This window comes from Rissa tridactyla, chromosome 1 (genome assembly GCF_028500815.1).
Source record: "Rissa tridactyla isolate bRisTri1 chromosome 1, bRisTri1.patW.cur.20221130, whole genome shotgun sequence".
NCBI lineage: Eukaryota > Metazoa > Chordata > Aves > Charadriiformes > Laridae > Rissa > Rissa tridactyla.
This window is the reverse complement of record NC_071466.1, coordinates 189,612,823-189,628,125: the sequence shown is the minus strand read 5'-3', so window position 1 is coordinate 189,628,125 and position 15,303 is coordinate 189,612,823. Positions and strand designations below refer to the sequence as shown.

Sequence of the window (15,303 nt, the reverse complement as noted above, 5' to 3'; positions counted from 1 at the left end):
AGAGCAAAGTCACTTGAGGAAAAAATAAACAGATCACAAAATACATTTATATTAGTTTTCTTTTTCCATAATGAATAAAATAATTGAGCACAGACAGAAAAGGTAATCCAAAACACTACAAAAGTAAGTGAATCAAATGCCATAGGTTGATATCAGGAAAATATTTTACAATACTGATAATTTGTTGAATAATTCCTGACCCCCATCTCTTCTTATCTTTTGTGAGATGTTCTGACAGCTATGTGTCCTCCACTCTTTCTGCCATATTCTATGACTTGCTAACTGCTCCCCTCCAAAATCCATTACTTTACTGAAGACTGCCAAACTAGTTGTGAAACAACCATCGGAAGAACCGATATCCTCAATGATACAAAGTAGAACCCAAATTACAGAGGCTTTTAGTCTAAACTCTTTGTCCCCGCAAGCCACATGAAGCTTATGAGATCAACCAGGCATTGTCAAACATACGTACTGCTAGATGACAAGTTCTTGGAAGCACATTTTTAGCAGCAGATATGACTGCAGCAGTTAGCAGCCTCCCGTGGAATAGCTTTAGGAAAATTCTACAGGACATCACCTTCAAGCATGGCAAATGGAAGCTGGATATTACTGGTCATAATTACATGCAACAAAAATGTAGTTGCTTTGCAGGAGTACTTAACGTATTTAATAAAATCAAATTCAGTTTTAATCCAATTCCCCTTTTTTCTGTCTGGAAAAACCTCTTCTACAGCTCTTAGTAATACACTTTCTACTATATAGGTGATCCTACCATAAAAAAATCCAACCAACTAATAAAACAAACAAACAAACAAAAAAACATGGTAAGAATGTGCAATTGTTTATACCAGGATGATCATCTTTAAATATACCAGCACACCAAACTGCTAATACAAAAGAAATTTGACCATTTGCATGACAATTTGTAACTGGGAGTCTAGAAAAATGCCCTGCACATTCATGATGCTCAGTTTGAGGCTGTGAGGAGTTCAGACTTTCACCTAGGAGGTAGTAATTTAAAATGTGCCTGAAAGAAAAATGTGCCTGTTCCTCTCCTAAGAAGCAATATTTGGGAAGAAATTACCCATTTTTTTTTTCCAGAAGTGCTTAAGCACTATGCATCAGCAAGAATTCACACTGATAATCAGTAAAAGATGAAAAATGCATACTTGCAGCTAGTAAGCACTTTTACCTAAACAATTACTTCGTCTCTGGCCTATAGTTCTATAGACATTCAAGACACGCAAAATGCCTTCAAAAAGTAAGACTAAAATCTAACTCCATTAAATGCCAAAAGCTATGGACTCAGGACAGGTCATTTTATGACACATTAGACTTTTCTGATATTGTAACTCCTGCTACCCTTCCCTCCAACAGACACTGTATCCCAGGTGCTAAATTGTCTGTCTTTATTGCTGTCAGACCACTGCATTTTTTTAAATTTATCATAAACTCCTGTACTAACAAGGCCCTCATAAATAATTTACATAGCCATTTAAATGCATGGCTTGGATCACTGACATAGAACAACCATTCACAACCAGGAATCGGCACAAGCTTTGCTGCTTTTGATTCCAACCTGAGGAAAGAATTGGTGGTCAAAATTTTGCATGTTTTTTCCAACTACATCTGTTGGAATGTAGTTGGAAATCCATTTTCCAACTACATCCAACTAAAACAAAAATATATTACTTCTTTCTTCAAATTCTGTGTCTTTACCGTCACAGCACTTCTGATACATAAGAAATTAAGGCAGAAAGTACTTCTCTAGCTTCAAGATAGAGGCAGATTACTGTGCAATGCGGGACAAGATCATGCAGTGACTTTGACTGCAGTGACACCTGAATCTATCATTCCTCTGTTCAGGAATCCATCTGTCCAGTGGAGGATGGATTCTGCAGTTCCGTCTGTAAAACAGAACTAACAGCAGTATGTGTCTGCTTTTTTAAGATGTTCAGGACAAAAAAAAAAACCACTGCCATAAGCCCTGACAAGGCAAAGTCCAAAGTTTCTCATCCAAAGACTTAAGCATACAAGTAGTCTCAACTTTAAGTATTTCAGTACTGTTCTGGATTGTGGCAAGTTTATATTGTAGTTTGGGGTTCTTGTTGGCATCTGCCTTGCCAGTTCTGGTCCTTCACTCTCATTCTCTCTAGGCAAGAGACTAGAAAGACAGTATGTTATACAAATGATCACTTAAGAGAAGTTCCAATGAAAGCTTTTTATAAATGGTGCTATATCCTCTGGGGAGGTAGTTTGTTTAAAGATGTTCCTTTGAAGAGAAACTTCATGACTTTCTTTACTGAAAGGGTTGACAAGCATTGGAACAGACTTCCCAGGGAAGTGGTTGAGTCACCATCCCTGGAGGCGTTTGTAGAGGTGGTGCTGAGGGACATGGTTTAGTGGTGGACTTGGCAGTGCTAGGTTAACGGTTGGACTCGATGATCTTGAAGGTCTTTTCCAACCTAAATTATCATATAATTTTATGACTGTTATAGTGTGAAGGACTGTGCTCTTAGTCACACTGCTGTGAAGAGCGCACAATCACAGGCCACGTTCCTTTTGTTACGGTAATGGACTCATTAATACTACTGAAATCAGAGCATCTGCTTGGGAAATAAGGTACTGCCAGAGATAGCAATGCAGGTGTGAATTTGGATCTAAATATTATAAGATAGAGACTTCACAATAAGAATACATATTTTATCAAGCTCTGCTAGGTGATCTCTCAAACACACAGTGTGTATCTCTAGCTGTAGTTTCTTCCAATTTAAATAAAAGTTACACCTCCCTGCTGAGTGCTCACAGAAACTAGCTATTGCTGCAGGCAAAGGAAGCAAGTGAAACGGATTCTGATTTAAAAAAAATCGCGCTGACAGATCACAACAGGAAGCTGCTTATACACTTTACTGGCAATAAAACAAAACAGCACAGTATACTGGGATTGGTGACACTTGAGATGCACTACAGACTCTAAAAACTTGCCAAGTACATTATTTATTTGACAATTATATACACCATTAGGTTAAACTGCTCTTATTAGTGTAAGAAAAATACATTTGGTTTTGTACCTACGGTTTCTTCAAAGATTGGCAGATGAGCTTTAGATTGTGCTTGTAGGTGCTAAATAGGAAAAATATTTACAAAGAATCATTGTATCAGAAACTTCAGATCTTTGTAAAGGCCTGCAGTCTTATCTGTATATCACTAGCTTGTCTCCAAACTTCTATATTCAGATTCTCTCCTTACTGATCACTGTATTCAGTTCTCCCACTTCAAACAGTACTCTCTTGCCTCTCGACTACAGAAGAAAAAACAACTTCCAATTCTGTAATCATTATCATGTCTTCACCAATGTTATCTCACAAAGACTGCCTTTTCTTGAATATTTTCAGATGCCTGCTGGAGAAGCCCTTCAGGAAACAGCTTAGCTGTAGGGTGCATGGAAATACAAGGAATATGTCAGGATAGGACATCCAGCCTGAAAAACATTCAGCACCTTTGAAGCCAGCTGTCACACCATTCAATGCACATGTGTTTACTGACTACTTTGTGCACTTTTGCCTCTCATCCAGCGAATGTAAAAATTCATACATAGTTCAGGAATGTCACAAACAGAGTCCCATTGGCATGTCAAAGACTACTCACTAAGGAATGAAGGATGACGGCATTAGAAACCCACTTTTGGGACAGAGAAGAGTGGCAAGCAATGGGGCAGTGACCTACTATCATCCAAGAGATGTTGCTTATCTGGAGATGAAATTGAGAGTACTCCACTTCATCTGGTACAGGCTGAGCACCCAACTGGGCATTCCTGACTTTTTACTAGACACTTAGATAAGACGTTACCACAAAACTCTGTGAACAAGAATGAAGTAGGAACAGGAACGGGTAGCGTCTTCCTGAGTCTTTTTGGTTGAGTTCAAGGCACAGATCAACATGTTCTGGAGAGGAACATATAGCTATGGAAACAGTGACAAAATAGGGAGCATTTAAGAATATCATCATATGGCTGGGGAAACAAAGGCTACCAATGAGCCCCCTGACAAAGAAGAGAAAGAGTATTTTAGGACATCATCTTCTCAGCTAAGTGGGGAGACTTTAAACTAGGTCTGAAAGGACAGCAACAAAAAACCCAGAGAGAAATAAGAGCTGTGATCGACTGGAAAAACAGGAAATTGGGAAGCAAATAGTGGTGGTAGGGGGAAAAGGATGTAAGAAGGAAAACAAGCTGGACAGTCTGATGAATCACAGATCCTAGGCAGACTGAATGAGTACAAAGACCAAACTATAACTTAGCTGGCACTATAATGAATGGCAAAAATCTCAGGATTGCGGTATTAGTGTTATAAATTTATTGTGAAACCTCTGAGGTGCATTCTTCTGACTCTTGTTTTGTATGGCAAGTTTCCTCTTAGGAATAGGGAACGCGTTTTTTTTTCTGTAACTTATCCTAGATTCAGTGTAGTCTGCAGAGCTTGGGTTCAAAGTGAACAGTGGGAATGACTAACTGGAATGGCTGTAAGGGATTGTTCCCCTAGCTGTCTGTCCCACTCTTAGGTTCTTCCTCTCTTCCCTATCACCCTTCCTCTTGAGTTGACTCAGTTGCTGAGGCGATACAGGCTACAACCTACACTTCAGCAGGCTGTAAGCAATGAGAGGTCAGACGACATGGGCTTTGAAGGGTGCTGTGATACCGATGTAGAAGACATTCTTACAGCTTGTTCAGGAAGATGAGTCAATTAAAAAATGGAGTGAGAGTTTCATGATATGATAAGTAACTGTGCAAAGATGTATGAAAAGAAAAAGTGCTGAAATTACAGCAGACATGTACCATGGGCTGCCAAGCTGAAGATAGGTGAAGTTTTTTTGAGCTAAGACAACGAAAATAAGATGGAGACAGGCTAACACAGTAAAATGGAAAAGCAAAAAACAACGTCCCCGGCCCCAAATACATTAGAAATAAATGGCAAAGAAAAGCAGAGGTGCATTACTTAACGTAGGAAGAGACCAAACATACAAGAGAGGAATGCCTGAAATCTTCAGGGCTTTAGTCTTTCCAGGAACAATTAGCTATATCAAAACCATTAATGAAAAGCATTTAAAACAAAAGAAACAAAGAACTGAGATCAGAAAAAGGTAAGAAAGGGTTAAAAGTCGGAAATTTTACATATTCAAATCTGACAGAATTTCACTAAGAGTCATTATGGAATTAGATAAAATGATTTCTGACCAATAGTGTGACAACTCTTCGAAAGTCCATGGAGGATGGGGCAAGGTTCCACAGTGCTTGAGAAAAGCAATTAAATTGTGAACATTGGGAAAGAAGGATGTACAGAATTTCAGATGTAGGTATTACCATGTTGACATTATAAGCTATACTGTAAGCACTTCAGATGTTGCATTATGTTAAATTAGGCTAGCATCTCAACCCTTTCCAGTGCACAGCTTCAAATTCTTGAACCTTGTCTCAGCTTAAGCTTCTGACAAACTGGGGATCATACAAACATCTCATCCTGGGAAGCAAGTATACTTGAGTATTCTAAACATGCCTGTGTCCCTTTTCTAGTTTTGGTTAAGACTCCTCTTCAGGGTTTATTTACTGCGAGGAACAGAAGTAGCCTCTTCACCTAAAACTACCAGTCAAACAACAGGACAATAGCTGTAAACACGACAGCAAGGCAAGGAAGTGGTAGGAAGTGTGTATTTTCCAAAAACAGGTTTGAGGTTTTACTTTTTTTGGAATAATCTTAAAGATAAGTCCAAGTGGCTCGTATTGACACTGCCTCTCCTAGTATCTTGAGTTTTGCTGCCAGGACTTCCCTGCTTGGTTCCAATGCTTCACAACTACGAATTCTTTGTCAAGACTGTGTTTTTCCAAAAGACCGTATCTGTTTTGTATTACACAGCCTTGTCGGCTATTTCAGCAAGCTGTGCTCTCTAACCTAGTTCAGGCTCGTTCCTTGGCCTCTCTCAATACATCACAGTCACCATAATGTCTCTGCACGACACCCACCTTGGCTAGCTCTCCTGCTGCAATACAGCCTGAAATATTCCTAAACTGGAGTTTCAAAACTGCAAAATGAAATGCTTCAGCTAGCACATTTTAAAGACAACATTTGTCCTTGTTTGGGCTTCCTGTTGGAGACAGCAGTTAGGATTCAAAGGCTGCAGAAAAATCACCAAAGTTGTATAGTTCTGGTCTTTATTCTGCGCAACTCACATGAGCCCATTTGCCAGCTCACTCTTAATTGCTGGACTTGTCTGGAGGTAAAAGACTTTGCAAAGCAAAATAACTATTTAACTTGCAAGTCAACACTCAGATTGCAGCAAAAGGAAATGAAAAACTAAACAGATTTTATTGCTGTAATGAAAGCAGTGACTCCATCAGCCCCAACTACAGCTGCAGCTTGATTTCACAAAATCCTTCTGTAAAAACTGAAGATACAATTCTGATATTTAAAACAGTGTTAATAGCAAAGGCTATTTCACATCAAAATAAGAATGCATACCTCTTTCTAACTTAACTCCTCTGTAAACAAAACCAGCATTTGCGCTGGGCTAAATCCTGCACTCTTTTCTGAATTTGAAGAAACATCTATTTGCAGAGGACATGAGACAGGTCACCTGCTAATAGATTCTGCATTCCCTTGACACTGGCAAGGGAGAAGGCTTAGTTGGAATAGGACTGCATAGCACAAAATAGCACAAAATCAGAAACAAATGCCCTTTAAAAAAAGAGAAAGTACAGTCCAATATCTATTACAATAGACAGTTCTATAGAAACATTAGCTCCGTGCTCAATCACGATCTTCTTTCCTTCCTCAAAGCCACAAAAACATGATATATGCTTGGGAAATGAACATCATTATGACATCGCATGCCCACATGCAATGTTCAAGATGTCTTCCATAACCTCAACGGCATTATAGGAAACTGGAAGAGGTACAAAGAAGTGCAACAATGATGTACAGTGAAGAACCATCAAATAGACAGCATTCTTAACTCGAATCACTAAATCATTGAGGCTGCAAAGGACATTATGCGATCAACTAGTCCAACCCCGCTGCTCAAGCGGGGTCACAGAGCTGGCTGCTGAGGACTGTGTACAGTTGTGTTTTGAGTATCTCCACACATGGAGACTCTACAGCCTCTCCAGGCAACGTGTTCTAGTGTTTGACCACCCTCACAGCAAGAGTGTTTTCTTGTTTTCAGATGGAATTTCCCCAATTTTTAATTTGTGTCCTTTGCCTCTTGTCCTGTTAGTGGGAATTACTGAGGAGAGTCTGGCTCCCCCTTCCTTATTCCTATTAAGTATTTATACGCATTGATAAGATCCCTCATGAGCCTTGTCTTCCAGGCTTAACAGTTGCAGCTCTCTCTGCCTTTCCTTGTATGAAGGATGTTCCAGTCCTTTGATGAACTTTGTGACCCTCTGCTGGACTTGCTCCAGTGAGTTTGTGTCTTTCTTATACTGGGGAACCCAGCACTGGACCCAGCACTCCAGATGTGGTCTCACTAATGCTGAGTAGAGGGGAAGGATCACCTCCCTTGACCTGCTGGCAACACTCTGCCTAATGCAGCCCAGGATGCTGTTGGCCACCTTTGCTGTGAGGGTGCACTGCAGCATATGACTAATGAAAGACATAACGGCAGGGGGGTCTGGATCAGGAGAAAAATCATGAATGGTTTGGATAAGATAAAGGATGAATTTTTCACCACCTCTTCTAATACAAAAACCAGCCAGGTGTTAGGTTACAGGTTCAAAAGGGCCAAACAGATGGTTCTCTTCCAGTGTGTAGTTAAGCTGTGCAACTCACTGCTGCTGGAGACTAGGAGAATATTTTGAGAAAGAATCACCATGAGATCAGAAGAGGGCAAATACCATAGACACTTTGTTGCTGGCAAGGATATCATGCTGTTCTAGACAAACCTTTTTACTGATCCAGAATGGCTTTCCTTACAACGAATTGTGAGAGAAGCATCCTAGGCATGAGCGCATCAGCTGTTTTTTTTCTCAGTCCATGACAATAGAATGGACCTACACAGGAATGAAGATTTCAGATGAGGCAACTCCAACTCCATGTGAAATCCTCAGTGGCAGAACTACCACAACTCTCCTTTGCAGGAGCTGGGATCCTATGGAGAGCCACGTAAGACTTGTACGTACTCCACAGGTTATGGGGATTCATTAGTCACGTGCCTTGAGCTGCAGAACAGTACTTTACCTGGCAAACTGAAACAGCACTCACAGGGTAGTTGAACCAAATGGATTTTGCATGCCAATCCCAATTTTCCTGGGGACTAGAATTTGGTTTTTGTAAGCATGTCCTTCATTTTGAATACTTATGATTTAAGGTGGGTTTAGTTGCATGCTGTGTATGTACAGACTTGTAATAGAAACATAAGGTTGGTACTTTACCAACCAGGTAAGGTACCAGAAGAAACAGCATAACAAAGGGTTAAAAGGCCTGTATTGACAATTCCCAGAACAGAGCTGCCAGCAGTAAACTGAGGAACATATTTATGTCAAGACCAAAAGGCCTGCACTCTAACACCTCACAGTACAGATGAGAAGTCAGTAGAAGACCCTGCATCCCAACATGAGGACATTGACCTGAAGGCTGCTATGTGTCCCATAACATTCATTTTTGAATTAGCCCAACGGAAAAAACAGACTAAAGATGTGTATTTCAAACAAGAAGACAAAGCAAAATAAAAAGTCCCCAGTGGTCAGCAACATGGACTAAGACTCATGGAAGATGAAGTCATCAAGAGCTTAATGTGAAGGACCACCCATTCAGAACTGACAGCTCTGAAAAGATATAAGAGGTCTGTCCAATGTACCAGGTTGCCATCACTAAGGAAGAAGAACCAGAGCAGTTCGTGAGGACTCAACAGCTGGCATTTCTTGTCCTTTGCACCTCACAGGAACCATACTGGCCAGATGTCCTCCACTCATGCACCGTGGTGCTTCTGATTACGCCAGTGTGAACTAATGAAATCTGGGTAAGAGAGTGTGAATGTACAAAAACAACTTGCTTGAAGATTCTGTAAATAAGTATCACCTTCCCTTTTCACAGTGTCACACATTGAGTTTTATTTTGCTAATTTCCCTCCATGTATATAATTACACAAAAGACAGTGTGCCAATGCACTGCAGATTATTGCAAGAAGAAAAATGTTCAGCGCACACAGCCTTTTTCAGTGCTCTGGGTGTATTTTCCACTCGTGTGGAACACTGACACACAACCTGTAAATTTCATCCAAAGAAAAATCTATAAACAAGGAGTTTGTGTATGCTTGTGCAGCAGCTAGGCAAATGAGCTTAAAAAAAAATATAAAAAAAATCAGAATTTTGCAGTCTAGCAAAAAATGCTTTCACTTTAAAATGCCCACTAAGTTACCATATATTACACTACAGAACTGTTTACCTCAAAAAATGAAGCAACAGTAATTTCTTACCAGTCTTTTCTGCTGAAGTTGTTCTCTAAGTAATCTGTCTTCTGGTAAAACATCACATAGGAGAAAATAATTGTCCTGCTCTTCTGTTGAGAGATTAGGAAGTATGGGTAAGGAATGGGAAGTTGCAGCTGCTTTGAATATTTCTGGGACATAATTTGCTAAACCTTTGGCATGCATTAAGAATGTGAGAATGTGTTTTTTAATCTACAAAAGTAATTTATTTTAATTTCATAATTTAATGAAACATGGTTAAATATTTGTATGTACATATTTATAAGACCTTTACATCATTTATATTGCAGTACAAAGACAAGGTTTTCCTCACTACCAGCTTTATTTATTTTATGATAGTTCTTCTGGAGACATAAAGCAATTTTATTATTTGTTTTCATTTATATTGGTAACAGTATAAATTACTGTTTACCTTCCCCTTACCCTGACCGATCACGTCACCTTTCACCATCAGATCTCGTTCCATCTGCAGATATGCACCACAACTGTTTAGTAACACACATTGAGACTTGCATAATTTACATTCTACTTATGTGTTTTACCCACATTTTATGTTTACTAACCTTTTTACTATTTATCTTCATATCCAATTTAATAATAAAACAAATCTTATTCAAATGAATTACTTCAAAATTACTCAGTGTAAGAAAATATAAAACCACTTACAAAAATATTTTGCATTTGAAAGTAAGTCACTTATTAATCAAAGCGTTACGTGGTTGGTGAACTGAAGTGACCATTATTAAGTCTTTTACAATTTCAAGCTTGGTAGATTTCAGTCTTTCCCATCTTTTCATACAGAAGCCTGTGTGAAGTAAGACAACCTCCCTGATTTCTAAGCTATCAGATTTGAAGGAGATAGACTTTAAAATTAACAAACGGCTTGTAATTCTGGCAAGCTCTGGCATTTAGGCAATTTATTTGTAATTGACAAACCGAGTGGTAAGCATTAAATTTCAGAAGCAAAACCATACACACGCAAGAGAAACGCAATTATGGTCTTTGGAGTGATTTTCATGTTATCTAGGACTACCTTTCTTAAAATTAATTTGAATAATTAAAACAGTGTATTTGCATTCATTTTGTTCTCAGTTTTCACCTTCCACCCATCTCTGACACTGGCTGCATGCATTTCTTCCTCTCTTGTAAGCTCTCTATGGAGAATTAAAGATATAGGAAAGCCTTAACATTCTCTTATCTGCTTTCAGGTAAGCTACATCCTTCTGTTAGAAAAGGGGAAATGAAAGAAGTATATCAGCTACTTCTGAGAAAAACACTTCCTTCGCACAGTCATCACTGTCCTTAGGATGGAATGTCCCATTGTGCCAATGCAGCAGAACTGTGAAGTGTGGTCTTTGGTCTTCTGTTGGAGCACAGAAAATGGCAGCCTTTTTACCCCCACCATGAAGATATTGTTCCCTAAAACTCTTGGGGTAGTAAGCGCTGTGGCAGGGGAAAGGAAGGGCAACTGTGGCCCTGCTGTCCAGGAGGAGTTAGCAGCATCAGTGGGGTGGACCGGGTGAAGTTGGGAAAGACAGCTCACTGGGAAGGTTTCTCCACATTTCTGGAAGGACTGTCACCAATGGTTTATGCAGTGGGTGCCAAAGCTTCCCCAGCCACAATGTAAGCAGCGCTGCTTCCAGGCCTTGATTTGCAACAGGACTCAACTCGGCAGCGCAGTTAAGCGTGTATTGAGCTCGTCCTCACTCAGCAGAGTGCTGAAGCACATGTTGCAATCCTCAGAAAAGGTAAGTTTAAATATGTGGTTAAGAGTTAAACATTAGTCCTGTGGTTTTCTGACCTAGTGTCAGATTAGTTCACATTTGACTGATCAAAGCAGCAGCATCTGCCAGAAATTATCACATGATCTGGCCAACAGAGAGTAAGCAAGCAACACACTTACCTAATGGAGCTTCCGAATTTGTTCTTATCACACTACAAAAGTCTGTGATGGGCTGTTCTGCAAACCTCTTCTTCCAGTACAAGATGTATCTTTAAAAATAAGGGGGAGAGGATAAGTCAAAAAGGAAAGGTCAAAAAAGGTTTAATAAATAGTTGATCAGCTCTTGCTTTTTCCGTCCTCTAAAATCTTGAGTGCTTTATGTTTGTTTGTTTTTTTTTTTAATTCCTATCTCATTTTTTTCTTCCTTTAATCTATTTTTCCAATTCATTAAATGCATTTGGCTTCATTAAAACTGGGTTTAACTATCCTGTCAAAGCGAAGAACGCAGTAAGACAGATTTGCATTAGGCTTTACATAAACACTGTGACCTATTCACATCTTCAGACAGAAGTGCCACTCAGATGCATCTTTCCTGAAAAGACATACCACAGTGTACTCTCAAATTTCCAAAATATTGTGCTCTGTGTTCTGCAAGACACAGACAGGAATCTGAAACTAGGTAAAAAAACCTACTTGTCAGAAGTGAGGTTTTGTCAGGTCTCCTGTGGAGTTCCAGTGAAAGCTGTAGCTTGGCAGACAACTATAAACACAGAAAAATGAAGTCCCCCAAACACCGGGGGGTGGGACAGCAGACAGAATAAGGAAAGCCCTGAACATATCTTGAAGGTTTAACCCATCAACTACGGTTGTTTAAAAACATTCTTGTACTATCATTGCATTATAGCAGCATTAATAGACCCCAACTGTGATTAGGTTCCCACTGAACCAGAAGCTACCGTCTAACCAAGAAGAAATCATCACCTTCAATTATATGATGAAGGGAACCAAGCAGTCCTTGTGCTAATTATTCAGAATCTTACTATAAAAAAAAATATCTGAAAATACTTAAGTGCCTGCTTATATTTATACTTATGACTCATGGGCGTGATATAAACCATGTCAGAGTCGCTAAGGTAAAGGCTAACTATTCAAAGACAGCTTCTTATTGACACGCCATCAAATTAGGAAAACAATTATAAAAAAACCCAGATACTATTACGAGGACATTTCTAAATAGTTGTAGCTTTTAATACTTGTGCAATCTAAAAGTTTACTCACCACAGCTATCACATCCCATGGCGGTTCGTATCACCTCTTTACCATCTATCTTACTATATAAGGACTTGGACTGCAGCAGCTAAGAAATCAGCACTTATTTGTTTCTGCTAACTCTGACATGGAGAGGATTAACCTCTGGTACAGCAGACAACTAAGCGCAGTGAGGCCAGCACGCATGGCTGAAGCTCATTCAGAGGCATCATTAGATGTCAGTAAGTGAGAGGTGAGAGTTTTGTTGTCCCCCTGCCTGCTCCATTCTTTATAATGCACAAAACAGTCTTGCTGCTACATAAAACAGCAAGTCTTCCAGAATAAGTCATCCTCGAGCTTTTAGGACGTAAATGAAGGGATTTCAGGATGTCATTTAGTCTGTTCCCTGCACTGAAATAAATGAACACTGTTCAGACAAACTCACCTAACCATAACAGTCTGTGCCATGAAGCTTACTGTTAAGGGATTTCATATCATAAGACTTAACCCAAATAATCAACGAACAAATAAAGCCAACGTCTTGTCATACTTCCAGGGAGAGAGAAAGAGCGATCAGTGTCCATGAGTGATCATGTCCAGTCATGCAGTGGAAGCTTACTCCCCTTATCTCTTCCCCCCACCCTAATGCCAGCTTATCTTTATTCTTCCAAGTTAAAAAACAAAATAAAAACTTCCATTAGCATTGCTCTTCTCTGTATTCTGCACTTCTTGTAGTTCTGTCAACAAATGTATGCCTAAGACTGATTGTAACTCATTGCCAAGTATAAAAAAATTCTATGCTTTCATAGCTGTTTCCCTGTATTTTACACACTTCAGTTTTACACCTCAGATTATACTTCCTTTTTTGTACATACTGTTAGACTATTTCACTGATATGCAGTACCGCAAATAAGAGAAGGCACACTTCGAAGTAATAAATTGATCATTTCACATCCTGGGGCCACTTTACATAAGATTTGTCTACCTTCCAATTGCATTAGCAGCAAAAAGAATCTAAACAAACATTTTCTTGAAAAGGTGATTTTAAAATACATTTCTATTAACACAGAATAATCTCCCAAAGCATACTTAAACCGGTGGTCCATGACTGAGCAGCTCCGATCCCTTTATTTATCTGAGGAAACTAGCATCATCTCCAAAGAACATTGCATTCTTGTTCTGCCTGCTTTCAGCATAAACCCAAACAAAAACAAGTATCGGCTTTCCATTTTAAGCAACGTTAAGCTCATACATCTGAATATGGATTTATATGGCTTACACTTCTCTTCCTAAATTTTATCTTAATATTTCTTTTTTTTTGCACCTTGATAGGCACAAGTTATTGGCGTTGGCTGAGTAACTATTCACAAAATATACTTACCAGAAAACTCTTTTTAGTTCAGAAATTAGCCGGATAACATTTAAACACTGCAACAGAACTATTTATAAACTGGCAGGTATCGCCTAGCCTACTGCCTGGCCCATACATTGCTGTGTGTGAAAGCAAAATGCCAAGCAAGCGCCTTGTCTCTGAAGTTACAAGCCAGCTGGGGCCACGCCAGCTACTGGAGGAAGTTGAGAGAGGGAAAGCCAAACATGACCCTGCTGAGATGATCAATGACACAGCTGTAGGAGGAGTCACAGTTGTATGCAGATCACAGTATTGTAAAGTATAGTTAAGGATTAAATGTGATTTCTGTGGGGAAATACTGGCATCCTTAAAACAGGGCAAATTAATTTCATCCCAGAATGTGAGAGATCCTGTAGTGAGCAGCTTCTGTGAGCAATACGCAGCTTTAGGACATTGTAGAGAGGTAGAAATAATTTTGTCCTATACAAATAAAACCCAAAATTGAGAGAGTTGATTGTCTAGAATGTGCTTTATGAAATAAACAGCTTTCCAGTTTGTACGCAACTTGCTGATTAGTGACAGGACCTGAGAAGTCTCTAGGATATGTCCAAGAATGTCTAACACGGGAATTATCCTGTATTCTAATATCAAGTTCCCTGGTTTCAGGAACATCTGGGGGCTGGGGAGTAGGAGAGGAATGGAAAACAGCCTTACAACCCAGCAACAAAAAACTCATCAAAAAAGTAATAAAAATCCTCCCACAACACTCCACAGCTTTTTAAAGCATTTTAATAAGACGATCTCTAGTTTTCTGAAGCTTTCTATAATATCTGCACTCATACATGCTCATTTCGAACAATATAACCCTTACCTTCTAAAATCTGCAACCAGTTTCACATCTGCTATGACGAGCTTGTGTTCAATAATCATGTGCTTCAGGAGCTGGTTTTCTTCTGCTAAGAGATAGCATTCTTTGCAGAAAATACAGGGCACATAGGGAGAACTTTCTACAGCAGCAGCACCACCTGGACTTTCTGGCAGAGACAGAGGCTCCAAAATACACTCTGTATCTAAAATAAATAAAAAGAATAATTAATTTGGATTAAGTGAATAAATCTACATCACTTGGAGTACTTTTAGGCAGTACATGTAAAACCTGTTTTATTGCCTCCCTGTTTTGTTGCATGGATCACTCCAGCAACAAGGTGCTTGGAAGTGAGTTGACTGCATTATTTCCGAGAAGGAAATAGGAGGTTAGCAGGGGACAGTTCTCAACCATCTGCTCCAACTGAACCTCCCGGCTGACACCAAGTCAGACAGACACAAGTGCTCTGCTTATTACTAAACCAAGTTTTATGAGAAACCTAATTTTCTTCCTCTCACTAACTAGTTTACCTGTTGATATGAACGAAGCTACCCTCTTTGTCATATTCCTCACACTATCAGGAAGGCTTTAGACTGTATAGCACAAACTGTTTTGTATGGTGATTTCTCATAATTATAC

At 39.3% G+C, this 15,303-nt stretch overlaps 1 protein-coding gene across 1 annotated transcript in view; it reads right to left on the bottom strand.

The window, feature by feature from the left end:
- ZNF277 (zinc finger protein 277) overlaps positions 1-15,303 on the bottom strand; it is a 58,177-nt gene that overhangs the window by 20,415 nt on the left and 22,459 nt on the right. Inside the window, exons 2-4 of the mRNA XM_054187920.1 lie at positions 14,671-14,869; positions 11,381-11,469; positions 9,466-9,548 (exon numbers count right to left, since the gene is read on the bottom strand). Of these exons, the coding sequence (XP_054043895.1) occupies positions 9,466-9,548; positions 11,381-11,469; positions 14,671-14,869 (371 nt within the window). The remainder of the gene's footprint in view (positions 1-9,465; positions 9,549-11,380; positions 11,470-14,670; positions 14,870-15,303) is intronic.